The sequence below is a fragment of the Lutjanus erythropterus genome, chromosome 2 (genome assembly GCF_056507025.1).
Source record: "Lutjanus erythropterus isolate fLutEry1 chromosome 2, fLutEry1.hap2, whole genome shotgun sequence".
NCBI lineage: Eukaryota > Metazoa > Chordata > Actinopteri > Lutjaniformes > Lutjanidae > Lutjanus > Lutjanus erythropterus.
The window spans coordinates 42,823,707-42,842,576 of record NC_139318.1 but is presented as its reverse complement, the minus strand read 5'-3'; the positions used below and the strand labels follow the sequence as shown (position 1 = coordinate 42,842,576).

At 39.7% G+C, this 18,870-nt stretch overlaps 1 protein-coding gene across 1 annotated transcript in view; it reads left to right on the top strand.

Moving 5' to 3' along the window:
- Nucleotides 1-235: 235 nt before the first annotated feature.
- The window catches only part of pmepa1 (prostate transmembrane protein, androgen induced 1), a 43,512-nt gene continuing 24,877 nt past the window's right edge, over nt 236-18,870 (top strand). The window contains exon 1 of the mRNA XM_084740662.1: nt 236-810. Coding sequence (XP_084596788.1) covers nt 714-810 — 97 coding nt within the window. The 5' untranslated portion in view covers nt 236-713. The remainder of the gene's footprint in view (nt 811-18,870) is intronic.

The window sequence follows — 18,870 nt, the reverse complement described above, 5'->3', positions numbered from 1 at the left end:
TATTTTCCCTTTATCTGCTGTTTCCCCTGTCTGTCTGCGGGCCGTCGCTTTTTGGCCGAGCTGTGATGTGCCAAAAAAGCAAGTGGAAATTGGAAATGAGAGACAGACACAGACAGTGTCACCGAGAGAGGGAGAGAGGAAGGAGGGAAGAGGAGGAGGAGGAGGGAGGGAGGGAGGAAGGGAGGGAGGGAGTCACTGAGAAATCCCTGGAGACAGACAGACACAGAGAGAGAAACAGACAGGACCAGACAGACGTCCGTTAGCAGTTTAGTCGCCGGTCACTCGGCTGAAAACACGGAAACACTGAAGCTGCTTTCTAACGGACAGAACAGAGCACTTAAACTACATTTTAGCCACGTTGAAACTACATTTAACGGCTGTACCGACACTTTAAACGGTACACCATAGAAAGATAGATAGATAGATAGATAGATAGATAGATAGATAGATAGATTTCAGAGGAAGAGGAGGAGAAACCGGAGAGAGGAGGAGGAGAGAACCGAGACAGGAGGAGGACGGACGGACCGGAGGGGAAGGAGAGGAGGCTGGAGAGCAAAAGAGAAAAAAGGGAGGATTTTTTGGAGGGGAGTTTGGTGTGAGGTTTTTTTTTTTTGGGTCTCCTCTCCTTCTCCCGATCGCTTTCTCTTCTCCAGCCCTTCTTCTCCTTGACTTCCTCTCCCGGAGCATTTATGTCCGATTTTAGGAGCCTTTAAATGTTGAACTTGATGGGTGTTTTAAACGCCACCGCCGCCAATGTCTCCTGTACTTGTAACTGCAAGCGCTACACCTCCCTCCAGAGCATGGAAATCAGTGAGTGAAACTTGCATTTCTTGACTTTTTCTGTGTTGCTTCTTGTACTGGCACTTTTTATGCGACCGTGAAGCTGCTCAACCAGTATTTTGGGTTAATAAGTCAACATCGGCTCGTTATTTGCTCGCATACAGCTCATCACAAGTCCAGAAAGCTTCCAAGAAAATCCTCATTTTACAGTTTGTGAAGTGTTAACAGTCAGGGTTTGGCATAGGTGATGTTGGGTTGTGTTTCTTGTCTTTTTTAACTGACAAAATGTGCCTACTCTTTCATTTAAACTCTATTTAACGTCTGTCTATGTATGTAAGATGAGTTTTTTAACGTTACATCAGCTGCCACGCTTTATCTTTATGCGGTTCAACTACAGCAAGTGAAGTGAAGTTTCCCCCTCGGTGAATCTTTGTGACTAACGTTTTAACGCTTGATTTTGAACTTGAACCAAAACCGCAAGCTTCCCCTCACTTTCCGCAGAGCCGATGAGAAGAACCACCCTGAATTGTTTAGGTTATACTATTTTTTTAGGCTTTTCAGTGCTGCTTTCTTGTCTACGACTGCTAAGTTTGACAAATTGTGTGATTTTTCAGTTGGGTTCCACAGCCGTTGGCGTTGTGTCTGCTGCTTTTGATCTTTAACGCTCAGCTCGCCTGATTTGAAAATAACTGCCTCTTCTCCGGGGTTTTAAACGGTAAAATTGCGACTTAAAGTGTGTCCAAACCGCCATGAAGTTGTCGTAGAGGCCGCTGGACGATAAATGTTGAAGGAAAAGGTGGATTTGTTCGTTGGAAAAGGGGGGAGCTGGAAGTTTTGTCGCCGCTTCGTCATTCGAGCAGAGCCAGACGTCTGGCCGTCTGCTGCTCGCGTGCGTGCGCGTGTGCGCGCGTTTATGTGTGTGGTCGTATCCGGGAAATCCCTGTTTATATGTGTGTGTGTGTGTGTTTATATATGACATGAGAGTGCTTGTGCATCTGTGTGTACTGTTTGGTGAAGCAAGGCACTAAAGCCTCTCTGGTTTGGGGTTCGAGTCCCACTGGGGACACCCATGCTGTTAATGCAAACAGTCATTATACAACTGTACTGAAAGATCATTTAGATGATGTGTGTGTGTGTCAGTGTGTGTCCACCTGAAGTCTGACTAGTGGTCTGACTCAGACAGCTTGAGAGGTGAGCAGACACAATTCAACTGTTTGGACAAGACAGAGCATAAAGTAAATTTTATGTCTGCATGATATGGTTAAAAAAACATATTGCAATTGCAATATGATACAGTATTAGTGTGAATGATTATTTTTGCATTCAGTTTACTGAAAGAAAAAAAAACTATTAAAATCGTGTACATTTGTCAGGGTCTGTAACAAGCAAATGTGTTTTCTTACATTTGGGGTAGGATGAAATGTTAACCGGTTTCACGCTAAACTGTGATAAGAATTTTAATTACCGTGATAACTGTGTGTGATTAGCACGCTTTGAAAAACACAGTAAATACTGTCCTGCATCAACCGAACTCAGCAACGGTCTCTCGGATGCAGGTGCAGCAGCAGTGTTTGTTTTACGCCAGTGCGAACACTGACATCACAAAATGTTCAGATGTTTTCAATATCAAAAGAGATCAAATGATTTCACTGTGTGCATCAGTACTTTTTCAATATTTTCAGCATATTTTAACAGCGCTGTGATAATGCTAACAACCATGATAATTTTGTTAACTATACCTTTTCATCTCTAATTTGAAGAGCAAGCTTTGTAGGCCAGGGAGTCTCTGCAGAACTGCAGAGCTTCATTATAATGCTGCTCTAGTAAATATGTCTGAAAATGGTCAAAATAGAGCCTATCAGAAGTTCCCAGAGTCAGATATCGTCTTCAGATGTCTTGATTTGTCCGAGCGACAGCTAAACAGTCCAAAGATGTTCGGTTTCCAATCATCAAAGAAGGGAAAAAAAAGAAAAATATCCACATTGGAGAAAGCTGGAACCTGATAGAGAATGACTTAAAATGACTGACTTATTATTTGGGTTGTCTCCTGCAGATTAATCTACTAGTCACAGTAGTAGTAATACAAGAAGTAGCAGTAACAATGTTCCCTCTTACGAGTTTTGGAAAGGTGGTGAAAAAGTTATTCCAAGCTCTGTAGTGTACTATAACCCTCATACGTCCTGCTGTAAACCTGAATTTCCATATTCTGAAATCTTCATTAAGCAAGCATCTAAAACAACATGCTACTGCTAAGACAACTATGTACAGTATTAGATTGTAATGTACATGGAATAATGGAATTATACTTGACATTTCTTTGTTTTGCATTATGAATCGGAAACTGGCCGTGCTCCTCTCTCTGAAAAAATTCTATCAGCCGCGTGACGTGATTCAAAACTGGAAAACAGCCTCAAAACCCTTGTTAAAAACAGTTTGTTAGAAAAAGAAGCATGATTCAGTGACTCCATGGCCTTTTTCCACCTAAGATTTATTTAAAAACTGATTTTCTTGGATGGCCGAGGAGATTTTATTTTGACAGGCCTATTATGACTTTCCAGGTTTAAATTTGGAAGAAGATATTATTGAGAACACAGTGAGTAATGTGATCATCTAATTGCGTGTAGGAAGGAAGAGTTCATGCTGGTGTCACCAGTCATATCTTTGCCATGTAGTCTACTTTAAGTGTCATTTTGTCCTACACAGACGCTTTCTGAGTCCTGTCAGACCAGTTTAAACACCAGTAATACCATTATACATAGTAGTCCTAATTTATTCAGTTATTATCTTGGTAATAGCAATTGCATCAATGTGAGTATTATTTGTAAGGATTGTATTTTTGAAGAGGTGCAGTATGTGGACGTCTAAGTATTGTATCCATGCTGGATGTGATGGTTGAACAGGTCATTCCTCAGAGATTAATCTGCTGCCCCTGAGAGCCTCCACCCTTGTTGTTCCTGGTTGCTTTTCTGTGTTTGATGTGTTTAAGGTCCGGGCTCTGTGCAGGCCAGTCAAGTTCTTCCACACCAAACTTGGGAAAACCACTTCCTCCTTGACCTGCATATGGGACAGTGTCATGTTGAAAGTTTAGAGTTCATTATTGTCTGAAATATCATAATATGCTTGAGATTTTAGGGTGACTAAATGTAGCCTACACAAAAGCATGTCTGCAAAAATAAATAACATAATAATAATAATAATAAATGAATAGTCTGATGCACTTTTTGTTTGCATAAACATTTAAATAACCTTATAATTCATGAAACAATATGAAAACCATATCAAAAATGTGTAAACATTAAAGATACCACTTTTTCAAAGAATAGTAATCAAACATGTTATCATAATAATTAAAATTTAAGTAATAGTAACCGTGGCTTGTCATGAAACCAGTAACCGCTTCACCAGATATAATAATCAATCAATTAAATACAGATCATTGGCTGGACTTGTAACAGAAAGACAAGATAAGAGTGCAGGCAGGCAAACACACACACACACACACACACACACACACACACACACACACACACACACACACACACACACACACACACGCCACAATTCCTCTGTCTGAGAACAGACATGATGTTTAGTCTGGAAGACAGAAGGAGGGAAACAGATAAACCACAGGAGGAGAGACGAGACAGAAGAGACAGAAGGGAGTGAGAAGAAAACTTCAGAAATAAGGAACAATGTGTCAGAAGAGAAACAGAAAGACAGATAAGGGAAATCAAAATAAGTGAAAAGTAAAGAAACATTCTGGTGAGTTCAAAACTAATTTGGGGAACTAGAACTCATGATACATTGGGTTTTATTTAAAAAAAACAGGATTATGTTTAAGGTGTTTGGGCTTCACTGGACTTTATGCAGTGGAGTGTGACAGGAAAGATGAAAGACACAGTAGAAGAAAGTATAACAGAGGATAATCCACGTTATACACTTGAGATGTGGTGATCAAAGGACGATGCAGACATGATAGAAAAAGCCAGGGATCCCTAAATTTGTACTTCAGAAGGTCTTAAGAAGTCGACTGGGAACCAGACGAATCTGCGGGCTCATGTTTCATTTGCCCTGGCAGATCCATCTGACCACCCTCCTGTTTGAACAGTTTTCCATGGATCTGGGCGGGCCGATCACAACCGTTTCTTTCGTGTGGGGCGGGTTTGATACGATGACTGACAGATCAAAAATAAACAGATGGTCAATTCACCCAAATGAAAAACAAATTAATATTTAATTATATTTAGGGCTGCAACTAACAACTAATTTTATTACTGATAAACCTTTCAATCATTGTGAAAAAATATAAATCACTGTTGTTGTGCAGAGTCCAAGATGACAAATATCTGTTTTCTAGTTACTATAGAAACAAGAAAACATAGACAGGCTGAAACTGAATCGAATAACTGACAAAATGCAGTTCTTGTGTCTCTTATATCTTGCCTGTAGTTGCATCCATCCATGCAGTCAGTTTTTGTTTTTATTTGTTCATATTTTGTCCACAATAAAAAACAATCAACTTTTCAGATAAGGATTACTTGAAATGAGCATGAATGTAATCTAGGAATCCAAAGCAAAATAGTTAGCTCTAGCTGCTCTATAGCTAATATATCAGTGAGCTAAAACAAAATAGCAACTCAACTAGCTGAGTCCTGGTTGCATTAGGAAAAGGCCACTTCACTAATGCTGTTATATTAGTGTAGACAGGCAGATCAAATTAACCTGCAGACCCATGCACCTGCAACAGCTGCATTCAAAGCTTTTAAATACTTTGAAGTCAGTGAATTTAGATCAGTTCAGACTTCCCCGACTTGTGAAAGAGCTGCAGAGACCCTGACTCACTCCAAGCTATCATTCATCTGTCTCTGCCTCTGCCGCACCATTCTCCCTCATCTGGATCTGCGAGGTTGTAATTGTAGGGTTACATATACCTGTTACACCCACTGACATACTGTAAAAGCGCACACACACACACACAAACACACACACACTAATATGCAAAAACACATCTGTTCTGAGTGGCAGACATAGCTAGTCAAAGCACATGACATCAGCATTACTCACAGGCTAGCCATGTGTGTGTGTGTGTGTGTGTGTGTGTGCGGTGAAGTCATTGCTGGTATCAGCTTCTAAGAATCATTTCCTACCAGCAGCTTGGTTTCCCTGTGCATTTGTTACTACATGTCTGGCCTCCTTAACACCAACACCTCCACCGTCTGCTGCTAAAGCCAACATAGATGTTACCCACCGTGTTTGTCTCAGTGTGTGTGTATGTGTGTGTGTGAGTTCAGCTGGAGGGTAGTGGTTTTATTTTGGTTATTGAATTCGAGGAAAAGACTCAGTGTTCCTCGTGGACGGGAAGTGACTGCAGCGTTGGGCACAGGGAGGACACACTGACTCTTTTTGCTTGACACATATTCAGCTGTTTAGTCACAAGTTTGATTTCTGACGCAACCCGTGTACCCAAGACAAGTACAGTTTTGCAGCCCAAATCTAAACTTATGTAAAACAAGGAACAAAACAAATATATGCTTGGGGTGTGTGTAGGGCTGGGCGATATGGACCAAAAGTCATATCCCGATATATTTAGGCTGAATATCGATATACGATATATATCCCGATATTTTTTCTGCAAAGTGAGAGCAAATGTTCAGTCAAGGTCAAAGCTAAATATGACATGTCACAAGTAGTTTTATTGAAACTGGCTATTTCAGTGAACAGTGGCAAAATCAAATGAATAAATAATAAACAGGTTTCTTCACCTGGTTCATGAAAAAAAATGCTCAGTTGTTCAAATAATAAAATTTAAACATAAATACTGTACCTTTTTTGAAATTAAAGCTCCGTGCACATTTAAATAAAAATATATCTTAAATAAAAATAGCCTATAAAATAAAATAGGCCAATCTTTTTCTGAAATAAATCTATTCATGAGAAAAGTACAATAAACATTTTTTTTAGTTTGACAACAATAAATGGCTTATTGAAATTGAATCCGACTTGTTCCACAGTTGCAACAGGGACCATATCTTTTGCAATGTGATAGGACACCGCTTTCGTTATAGTACACCACTTGTCACTTTTCTTTTCATAAGGCACACTGCGGGAAATGAGGCTCGCAGTGGGCTTTGTTTCGGGGCTGGAGCTTTTTCGGGTTGTGGATGGCTTGCAGCTGGGGCTTCTGCAGCGCGCAGCTTCACACACTCTTCGTACTGCAGTTTTGCCACTGTTTTAGGTGGTGAAAAAGATTTGTAGTGCTTCCACCCCTGGCTGTAACTTGTTTAGCGCATTCCCTACATATAACGTGATTTTGTTGCTCATCTGATACTTTAAAACCAAACCATCTCCAAATTACTGAGCCACTGCTTATTCGTGTACTAACCAATTCCTCCGTCGCGCGCTCTGCAGCCGTTGTTGCTTCCTCCGTGCTTGTTGAAGAGTGCCGGAGTGTCTCTCCCTGCCCCTCTCCCCTCTGTGCACGAAAGAGGAGGGGCGCGCGGAGCAGTGCAGGGAGCTCCGGGTTATCAGCGCAGCAGAGCAAGGATCACAGCGCAAATTTGAACTATATCGATATATACGATATAGTCTAATTCCATATCACATTTAAAAATATATCGATATAATTTTTATATCGATATATCGCCCAGCCCTAGGTGTGTGAAGTGGTGCTTCTTGAAGGGATTGTTTCCAGTGAAATACGAGCTAGACTTCCCAGCTAGTTAAGGAAACTGGCAGCTTAGAAAAATTCCAATACCAATGCCAGCGTCCTGAAAATGATACTTGATTTGATACCTTTTGTTTTCTCTTCTTCATCTGATACTCGTGACACGTGAATGGAAGCATTCCTGAAAAAATCCTTTCCGCATTTTAGTCTTTTTTCTATCAGATGCCACAAGCATCTCAGTTAGGTTTGAGAAAAGATAATAATTTGGTTTAAAATTAGTACATTATGTAACTTAATGTATGTAACATCATTTTGGTGTGGACACAGAAGAATAGCTGTTGCTCAGGCCTAATAAATGAAATGAAATGTAAGTTATTGTGTGTAATATCTCTTAGTCACTTACCAAAGTTGGTTAGTTACTTAAAAAGAAGTTAACATTGTTAATTGGTTTCATACAGGACATGAAATCCCTACACCCTAGCTTCTCCTTAAGTAGACTTTCTCACTCTTCACCTGATTTTGACGGCGCATCAAAACATAAATCTAGAGCCGTGCCTCTGGAAATGGCACTATTTGACACGCTGAGAGTTAGAGCGAGTTAAGATGGGGTTCAATTGTATTTAATCAAATCTTAATCTTGTATCGAACTCTGCTTATCGGATAATGATGCCTTTCAAATCCCCTATCAAATTCATTTGGGTTTAGCTTTCAACACTGGTAACTTAACTTAAAAGACTGACGAAGCATCATTAACAGCACTTGAATGCAACCTAAAAGTGAGACGAGCGGCAGAATATATTAAATATTGATTTAATATTTATTGGACACACTGTCTACTTGAAGTCGTAGAGAGATCTTACAGAGTGCGGCTGACAAACAGCCTTTGGCCGAGTACAGACGTCAGCTTGCAGAGAGCTCTTTAACCAGACAACAGCCAAGTTTCACTGTGGCCTTTTGGCAGGTGACACAAGGCATTAATTTTAATTGATTACAGCTCGTGTAACACTAGAGAAAGTCTGTGCCGCCTAAAAATGAGAAGCCTGTTTTACCTGAGTGTTTTGCACATTGCTAATAAAACAGAACCAGGAGCGACAAAAGATCTGTGAGCCTCAGAGCTCAGCGAATCCAACCAGAACCACATCCAATGGAAACTACTGTCTACTTTAGATTGAGACAATTGGTTATAACTTCAGTACAGCATGAGATCATTTTCTGAACATATTTTGAATTCTAGCTACTGTTTTTAAAGAGAACTCCAAACATCCAAATCTTCAAAGATGTGCGTTTCCACATCTAATTGGCCATAAATACAACTAAGTCACCTGTAGGACCATAAAATTGAAATCTGGCCGGGTCGGAACAACTTTTATCTGTTTTGAAGTTTAGCCTTTTACGTGTAAGAGGTAGCATTCAAACTTTTATGCTAGTTTTTGATTTGGTTGGTGGACTTTTCAGACAGTGCAAACAACTTGCTATTTCAAGCCTTTCGACCGTTCAACAATCCCTAAATCTGTCACGATTCTTCACACCCACAATTCAAACTAACTTTCAGTTTTCCATTTAAACACATTTTTTTAAGCACCGACAGCAATGCAGCAGATCATTGGTTTTATGCCCTGACAGCTGTCATTTACATTTACAAATTATTCTTTTATTAAAAAGACAGTCTATATGGTATAAAGTGTGATACAACGGTCCTTACACCCACGTGGGGCAAACATGCACAGAAAATACATTTATTCCAACCAGACAGAAAGAATTGATTAAGCGCTTACATGGTTATTAGGCACTGAACTTATCTGAAATTGATTGAAAATTCGTTCAGATCTCGTCAGGACGTCCAGTCTCTTCCAATTGAGCTTGTTACATGATACATTTTTATTACGGTTGGGCTATTACTCTGATTATTAGTGGAATATTAGGGTACCTGTAAATGTATCTTGTGTCTCTTCTTAGTCCATGTCATGCACTTGTAGTTCAAATTACAAAAAGCACCACTAGTCGACAATATTCACTGCATTTTTAGGGTTAAAAAGTAATTCTTGCATCTGAAATCAATCATGTGTCATTCTGTCATAGTCATGTGTCTGTCTGGACAGATACATAACTCTCCACATCCTGTTCAAGCGCCAGCTCACTTGTGACCGAGAGATGATGCTAACTAAAACATTTTTATCCACTTCCACTTTTTTTGACAGCATATTTGTGGAGCAACACTACATCCTGAAGCAACCCGCAGCTGCGTGCAACTTTGTCTTCGATCGCTCACACTGTAATAGCCGTACCAGAATCAACTTTTACAACTTTTTGCGATTTAACTGAAATAACTGCGCAGGAGCTGAACTGTGTGAGCGAGGAGACACAACAATGGAAAGAAAGACAAAGAGTTGACTTTATCTGTGTTTGAGGAAAAAAAAGACATTTCTGGCTGTAACTAAACTGTGTTGGAAGTTTTCTCTGCTCATACTGGTCTTTTTGACATGTTGTCATTTTATATAGGGTGTAATGTTTGTTAGAAGACATTTCTCCAAAATAATCATCAGTGAGGCGTTTCAGGGGTGACTGTGGCCTTTGGGGGACGTGTTTCAACAAACCCATGAGGAGCGTTCCAACAACAAAACAAAAAAGTGAAATGAGAGTTCAGTTGTCGCATTTTCAAACATTATCAGGCAGCGTTTGTCTTCCCTGTCTCTGTCTTTTAGTTTTCGTTGATTGGTTTTCTTTCTTTCTTTCTTTCCTTCGGTCTGTGTCTCCTGTTCTGTCTCTTTTTCGCTCTCACTCAGTGAATCATGGAAATTAAATGATTGAGTCTGTTCTGGCTGGCCTCCTAGACTTATTATGTAAACCTCTCTGTCTGGCTGTCTCAGTACTGAGTGTGTGTGACTGTGAGTGTGTGCGCACATGTGTTAGTCGGCGTTTGTCTATTAATTTCCTGTCTGCGCGGCTGTGTTTCTTGTGTGCGTGTGTGTGTGCATGTGTGTGTGTGCGTTGTGATAGTCAGTTGAGCCAGGATTTGTAAAATTATATAAAACATTTTGCCTTTTCTTGCAGTAAAGAAGAGATCATGTGTGTTTACAGAAGCCTGTGTGGATCAAACTCTGCCTTTTGTGTTTTCTTTGTCTTTGATTGACAGCTGGCGTCGTCCCAGAACGAGAATCGCTTTAATCCTCGTGTACTATAAACAGACAGTAATTTGTCTCGGAAGAAGTGATTTAGCCACTGAAAGTCGACTCAGCTGCATCGCCTTTGTTTGCCTGTTTCATGAAACACATGATACTGGGAGCTGCCCAGTACAGTCACAAACTGAGTGGAGCAGTTGCTCAAGAGTATGTCAGTGGCTGTTGATACAGGGTAGAACATTCCTGTCGACTGTCCCTGTCTAGTAGTCCGAGTCCTGAAAACCTTCACTCCATGTTTCCTATTTTCTGTCCCTCAATTCTGCCTGGCATCTTTTCCCTTCCCCTCTTTAATGAGGGAGTGGGAGGAGTTATTTCAGGCAGGTACAGGAATAAAAGTTCCATTCATTTTTCCCATACACGACGTTGTTCGACTCATACGGCTTGGACTGTTCCGAAAGTCTCACGTGATTAGCAACTTTTGACGCACTGACGAAGGCTTGATGCCGAGTTTGTTTGTTTTAAGGTCTAACATGATTGTGCCGTGACAATAAAGGTATTGTATTTTTAATTGTATTATAAGAAAGTGCCTTGTTTTTTGTGTACACAAGTATTCTTATCCAAAGAGCACCTCACATAAACTCAGTTGGAGTCCAGGAAGAACGACTATCCAAACATTTTTGATGAAGAACTGTTACAAAAATCGAAAAGGTAGTTTGGGGGTGCTTTTTATCATGAAACATCCGATTGCAGAGCTTAAAATTCTGCTAATGGTGGGTGAAAAATAAAGAATATAGCGCTGACAAAACTTACAAGTCAATCTGCGGCTTAAATCAGTTCACTTTTAAATTCTGGCTCAACTTTGGATGAATTAAGCAACTATTGGTGCCACGTTTTGTTCTAAATGCACCAACAAAAGTTTTAAATTTGGTACCGTTCCTCTGACAGAAGCTCATGGCTATTGTAGTATTTTGAACAGTCCACCCTGCCAAACTGACAGAAAACTTTATTTCAGATTTCTCAGAAATAAAAGTTAAAATATTTAAAACTGGTGGCCATAACATAAACCTATAGGATCATAATATTATCCAGAAGAGTCTTACGTTTCTGTGGTAAGGAACACTGAAGGTATCATTAAAAGCAATATAGGCCACAGAATGGTTTAAACGCAGGGATAGATGTTAAACAACCACCAAGCCCCTACATTTGGTGGCTAGAATACTTTTTTGTTGGTCCAAATGTAAAAAGAAGTTGAGACAAGTTTTCATAGTCCAATTTTTGTGTTTCTGGTTACCATGTAAGGATTGTGCCAGCAGTTTGAGTAGGCTCAGAAAACCCATGCTTACCTAAAAGGCAGGAGGGAATTGGGATGTTTGTGGAAGTGCAACATCATGTTGGCGAAGGTTAACAGTATGAGAAAAGTTGGTGGCTACTGAGAGACACCTACACAGAATATTTGGTGGCCACAGAGTAACTATTTGTGGCCACAGGCTAACAGGCCACAGCAATGTAGAACTCTTCTACAACCAGCAGCCTTTCTGATTTTGCATGTTTCTAATGACTTTTCTTTCTACCTTTTCCTCCTTCTTCTTGACCTCTTTCCTTCTTTGCTCACATCTTTTCTTTCTTCTTTGCTCCCCGTCATGTCTTTCATTCAGCCTCTCAGCTGATCATTGTTTCTTGGTCTAGACACCAATAACACACACAGAGAAGCCAGAAGTAAGTCATCATGGTCTCATCATGCATATATGTAGATGCATGCAGCGTGTGCGTCTAGGGGTCAAGGTCAGCTCTGGGGGTTGTGTGTGTTTGTGTGTGCTTTCTGCATATAATCTGCATACAAGACAGCGCTCAGCTGAGACCCTTGTAGTCTGCTGGACCCATATTGTCCCATTAATTAGTCTGAAGTCAGAGCCGGCCCTATATGTCTGTCTCGCAGTGTGAATAAATCCATACAGAGACTGTCTGAGGACCAAGAGGCTGCACTATAAATAAAGGCAATGACTGTCTGCCTTGTATGCATAGAGTGAAATGCGACAATGTGGAAAAGATCACCTCTTGTTTTTTCATTAATTAGTCTGAAGCAGAAAAAAAAACTCTTTATGACTGTCTGGTCCTCTAAATACTTCACTTGTTGTCTGTTTAAGTAGCTCAAAACAACTGCGTCTTGTCTTTCATTAATTAGTCTGTGCCCGGGGAAGCTGGCGTAGGATTGTCTAGTTCCTAAGTGAGCACATTAACATCTGATAAAAGAACAATTTAAAAGTGTCTTGTGGCTTTTGTTAAGGAGTCTAGTTTCCTCTGTAGGTGCTTAGTGTCACCTGCTAATGTGAAATAGGTTTTAGATGTGAGGTTTTCTCAATTAATCAATTAGTTGTTAGGCCTACAAAATGTCAGAAATGTTGTTTACTGTCATAAAGGAGTCATTTAAGTCATTTGAGTTGAAATATTTCATATTTCATAAACATCAATTTCACCCACTCAGTTGCAAAGATTTGCTGTTTTATTTTTTCATATCTGTAATTTAGGGTTTTCAGACTGACATTGAATCAAATAATCAAGAACATAATCAACAGATTGCAATGTTCAATGTTCAGTGCTAACTTTAATAGCCACAAGTCTTTAAGCTGCTTTCAGTCATCAGTCTAAAACCTGGAGTGTCTTTGCCTTGTGCCTGTCCACATTCATTTAAAAGAGCATATTTTCTGTTATTATAGAGTTTAAGTCATAATATTGCTGATTACTTCTCTAAATGTCAACACTATCATTGGTATTTAATTTTAATTTGTAAAAACAAAAGTCTGTTAAAATGCTGAAAGTGTCTGAGTCATGATACAAATTATAACACTGTCTCAAGTGTATTTTTCTTTTGAGTTTTTTATTGTCACTGTTGAGCTTAAAGGTCAATACAGTCACTTGTTTATAGTTTAATACAAAGAGTGAGCATTAACTAGCCTGATCCCAGGTAAGCTGCCGTTCGGCTTTCTAAAAGGTCAGCAGATGACATGGCCATTGCAAAGTGTGTTTCATTATTTAGTCAGAGCCACGACTTCTGTTTGGCTGTGTGGTTTTATAAACAGCTACTGGTCATTTGGTCTAATTTGTTGCTTAGGTTTCTTTAATTAGTCTGACCCACAAGACGAGGCTCCAAAGTGTTTATTTAATTAGTGAGCCAGGATTAGAGGTCGCTGCAGTCTGAGATAAGGATAAAAAAAAATGTTTGCGGCCTTTCATGAATTAGTCCAAAGCAGAAGTCGCTGCTGTACAGATTTGTAGTGAAAAAAACCCCAAAACAACACATTTTGTTCATTAGTCTGAACCAAAAGATAGATATTAAAGTAGTTCATCTTTAATTGTTTTGCTGTTGGTGACTCTCTTTAGCAGCTTGAAGGACCATCTGTTGTCTCTTTTCAATTAATGATATTAATGTTTAATGTGAGAGTAGCAGGATGTTTTGGAAAGAAATGTAACCTTTAAATAAATGACACTTATTTTTTGATCTTATTATATGTCTGTGCCAACCTGATAAACCTCCTATATGCACAGAATTAAGAAACATGTCTCTCTAAATCAGACCTACATGAGTTATTCCAATCTCAGTGCATTTGTTTAACATAATTTCCATTACAGATTCAGATATTCAGATGTGTGTATGCAAATTGCTTGTTATGTTGATGGGGGATTTTTTTGCATATGAAACCAACGTTGCTCAGCATCTGCAGGGAGAGGGGGTGAAGTGAGGCAGACTGGGTGTCTGGGAGGGCAGAGGTCAAGGGTCAGGTCAGGAGAAGGCAGGGAGGGGGAGGGGTGAAAGGTTCATTGTCACAACAGTGGGGGCTGGCTTTGGAAATATATGTGTGTATTTGTATTATTTAGTGATATTTCACCACAGCTGACTTCCACTTGCTTTCCATAGCCCTAATTTTCATTATGTTGAGCTAAACACACTGAAAAGTGGCCCTGTGTGTTTTAAACGTCATGAAGTCACTGAATTTATTGATTGCATTGATTAGCTCAGTTTAATGTGCTTGTTTTATCGAGTGTAGATATGTTTAAGTGTGTCTTGGATCAAGTGTTATTGATTAATTTGTCATTTGAAAATCAACAAAAAAGCAACTGACAGCTGACTGACAGAATGAGGGCTGATTGGTTGAACTATCATCAATATACCAGTTGAAGGGTTGTTGTTGTAGTCTCAGTCTCAGATGACACAGATGTATAAATATACATGCTGAGCTCTGGCTGTTGTTTGAAAATGTTCAATGTCAAATAAGCTCACTTTAGGGATTATAAATCAATTCAATAAAATTCAACGCAAAATTCAAAAAAAGTTGGGAAACTGTGCAAAAAATAAGTAAAAACAGAATGCAAATACCTTCTGTTGAATACAGTACAAAGACAAGAAATTTAATGTTCAAACAGAAACTTCAGGCCTATTTTTTCTGTATCTGTAAAGGCCTATTCTGTTTTTATTTACACTTTACACAGAGTCCAGACTTTTTAGAATCAGGGCGTTTGCCAAATTGCTCAATGAATCACTGGGAAATTAAAAAGCCTTACTTACAAAGCATTCAATGCTTAGTTTGATATGTAATACCTTTAAATACTTCATTTAGTCCTCAAAAAGTATTGGACTTGCTTTTATAATTATAGGCGTCATATAAACATTTAATAAATGGCTTATAATATGCTATAATGTACTTGTAAGCAGATATAAGCATGTCATAATTTATTTGTTGACAACTATAGGTGCTTCTGTGGCACTAAAAATGGTGAAAAATATGTCTAGGAGAGATTGTAATAGTTGACAAATACAAAATATCTTTATATCTGCTTATAGCTACGTTATAGTGTTATTAACATGCTTTAAGTAGTGGAGGAAAGTGTTATCTAGTGATGCTCAGTATCTTTCCACACATATTAATACTGTGCTCACACAGCTGCATGTTGTGCATGACTGTATGTTGTAGCAGGAAGTTTGATTTCTGAGTAATTCTGACCTGTTTCTGGCACAGTGAAACATATTTGTTGGTCTGTATGTGTACAGTAGAGGTGAGACGTCACTCAGTCAGCTGGTCCTGACTGCCAGACCCAGTCTAGACAATACACACTTCAGTCTGCAAACTGCACACACACACTCTCAACCTCCCCCCAACACACGACATAGACGTTCATGACCGTGGGCTTGACCCCTACACACACACACACACACACACACACACACACACACACATTCACAGACTTGTAGGGAGGACTGTGTCTGCCTCACTTTACCCTCTGGCCCATAGGAAACAGCTGGGACCACATCATTTGCATCCACAAACACACACACACACACAGACGACACTGTGGCCCCTCCTATCTGTTTATATTATTAAAAATGATCCTTATACATTCAGCTATTCAAACACGCTGTCACAATGCACACGCAATTCTTATTATAAACATCCAGACCAACAGAAATCAAGCTCCACCTCAACGACAACCACCCCCACCTTCTCCGACTATCACACACACACACACACACACACACACACACACACACACAGGCTATGCTACAGTGTGTCTAGGCAAAGCAGCAGACTAGACAAACACACAGTCAGTCCACTTTATATGCACACTAATGATGTGATTTTGATGGTTTTAGGGCAGACAGGTGAGCACGGAAAAGCTCATGAAGACATCAAAGTAAAATGTTATATTAATGCTGTTTGTTGGAGTAACCATAGCTCTGATTATTCACATTTCTTCGGCTGGAGCTAAACTGGCTAAATCTGAAATATTTTTCTCTCTATTCCAGCCTTTTGTCACACTGAGCTGGTGTTTTTCAAACCACAAAATTGAGTGTTTAGTCTTCAGAATGAATCAATATGAAAATACAGGCCTTGTTTTGGACTGTTGGTTGGACAAAACAAGTAATTTGAAGATTTTAACTTGGACTCTGAATTTTCACTATTTTATAAACCAAGCGATCAAATTAGTGGAGGCCCAATTGGTGGAGGCCCAAACAGAGCTAAAGCAGGGAATGAATGTCAAACTTTGACTCATCAGTTGAACAAAAACACACCTCCAAATGAATCAAAATGCTGCTATATGTCTGCTGGATGTATAAATAGGTAACTGTTTGCTATCATGTTTGCCATAACAGATTTATAAAGTGATCTGAGTCTGACAAAAGTTTTTCTTAAAGGGACAGTTCATGCTAAAATCAAAAACACGTTTTTCCTCTGACCTGTACTATTTATCCATCTAGATAGTTTTGAGGTGAGTCTCCAAATTTTAGAGATATTGACCGTAGAGATGTCTGCCCTGTCTCGATATATATTGGAACTACATGGCATTCGGCTCGCCAAGTGCCAACAAAATACATTTGAAAAACTCAACTGAAATTTAATTTTCCAGAAATCATTACTCAAGATAATCCTTGTTGTGAGCAGTTTCCTGTAGGAACTGTTTTCTTCCTGCCAAACTACATCTGTCAACCGTATTACCTCACATCTATTTATGGACGTGAGGTTTGTGCTTGTGACAGCACTGAATGTACACATTAATGTCGTCCTTCTCAGCTGGACTCTAACCTCTCGTCCATGAGTAGATGCACACCTTCACTTTCTTCTGCTCAGTGATGAGGTTGGCATGTGCAGGTTGGGAGAAAGAAAATAGTTCCTACATGATTTGGTGATGATTTGACCTTTTTTTTGGCACTTTGAGCACCTCGAGCTGAGTGCCATCTAGTTGTTCAAGAGAATGCAGACATCTCTACATCTCTCAAAACAATCTGAACAGAGAAATAGCACTACAGGTAAGTGGGAAAATATGTATTTCTGACACCATTAAAGTAATTCTGATGACCTTGAATGTGCAGTCAAAGTAAGATTTGAAACTACAAGAGGTGATGGTGATGGGAAAGTATGACAAGGCCAAAAATATAAAATTTAAAAGCACAAAGCCTGACGTTTATGTCTCACAACCTTGATCAGATTCAAGTGTCTGATCAAGGTTGGTACTGTTTTTTTCTGTCTCTAGCCTTGAAAGCATCGCCTCACCCACATGTTGCTTTGAGCTCCGTGTCTCAGTCTGGGTCGCAGACAGAGAAAGGCTTTTGTTTTTTGAGAAACTTCATCAGAAGTCGTCGGACAGTGAGTGCAGATTCTTGTTGCAGGAAGAAAACCGTGAGCCAGAAAGTTGCCTGAAAAAAAAAAGTTCCCATCACACCTGAGTTGACAGATTCTTGGCAGCATCAGAATCGCAATCGCTGCTCGCTTTGTGTCCAACAACCTCCCACACCTCGCTCAGTGAAGAGAGGGGAGGCCTTGCCAGCTGGCACACACACACACACACACACACACACACACACACACACACACACACACTCATATATATGAGGCCCATATCGTTTTGTGCGCCGTAGGCACGATGCCAGTTTCCCAGCTTGTTTGCCATCTATCCATCCATTAAGGCTTCATTACTCAACTACAGATCCACTCATGGTAAACATTTCTGACACTGATGCTGCAGAGAAATGTTGAGAACATAAGTCACTGTCAGCTGTGCTCACTTATACACACACTGAATAAGAAACAGACTCTCCAGGTGTGTGTTGGATTTCTTCCAGATGTCACATTTGATAAATGCGGACTTAAGAATCTTTCTGTTTTTGGTATAGATACTATAAAAAATCCAACATGAAATACCCAGACAGTTAAATATTTTCCCTCGCTCGGTCTTTCCTTTTTTTAAACTTTCCTCACTATGCTTCCTTTGAATGGCTTTGTCACAGCGATCTTGTTTGGGTTTCTGCGGAGATTTGTTTTGTCTAGCGCGGAGGTTATCTCTCCGTCAGACACAAAGGAGAGGGCGAGTCGATTCATGTGGAGAACCATCATTTGAGCAGATTCTCTGAGGAAGAAAAGATCTTTTCAAAGCCAGGTGTTTCTACTGTTTCTATTGCCGTGGTGAGGCGGGCGAAGCATCGGCGTTTTTGCTCAAATGTGTTGTGAAACAGGGAGCTGTTTTTGTTGTTTCGCAGGGCAGGATGGTGGCGGCGGACACACTGAGGGGTCGAGGATATAAACAAATTAAATACTCAGTTATTTCAATATTAATATAATACTGTGTGCTGAAGAAAACTTGGAAGAGAATTGTTAACTTAGATATAACTATATTACAACCTTTTTTGGGGTTGTAACCATTTAAAATGAAGAAATGGCCAATTGTGACACTTCATTAGGCATAATTTCCACAGTGTGGGTTATTTTATCTTCCACGGGTTGTTTCATTTGAAACATTTTAGGACATGGAAGACATGAA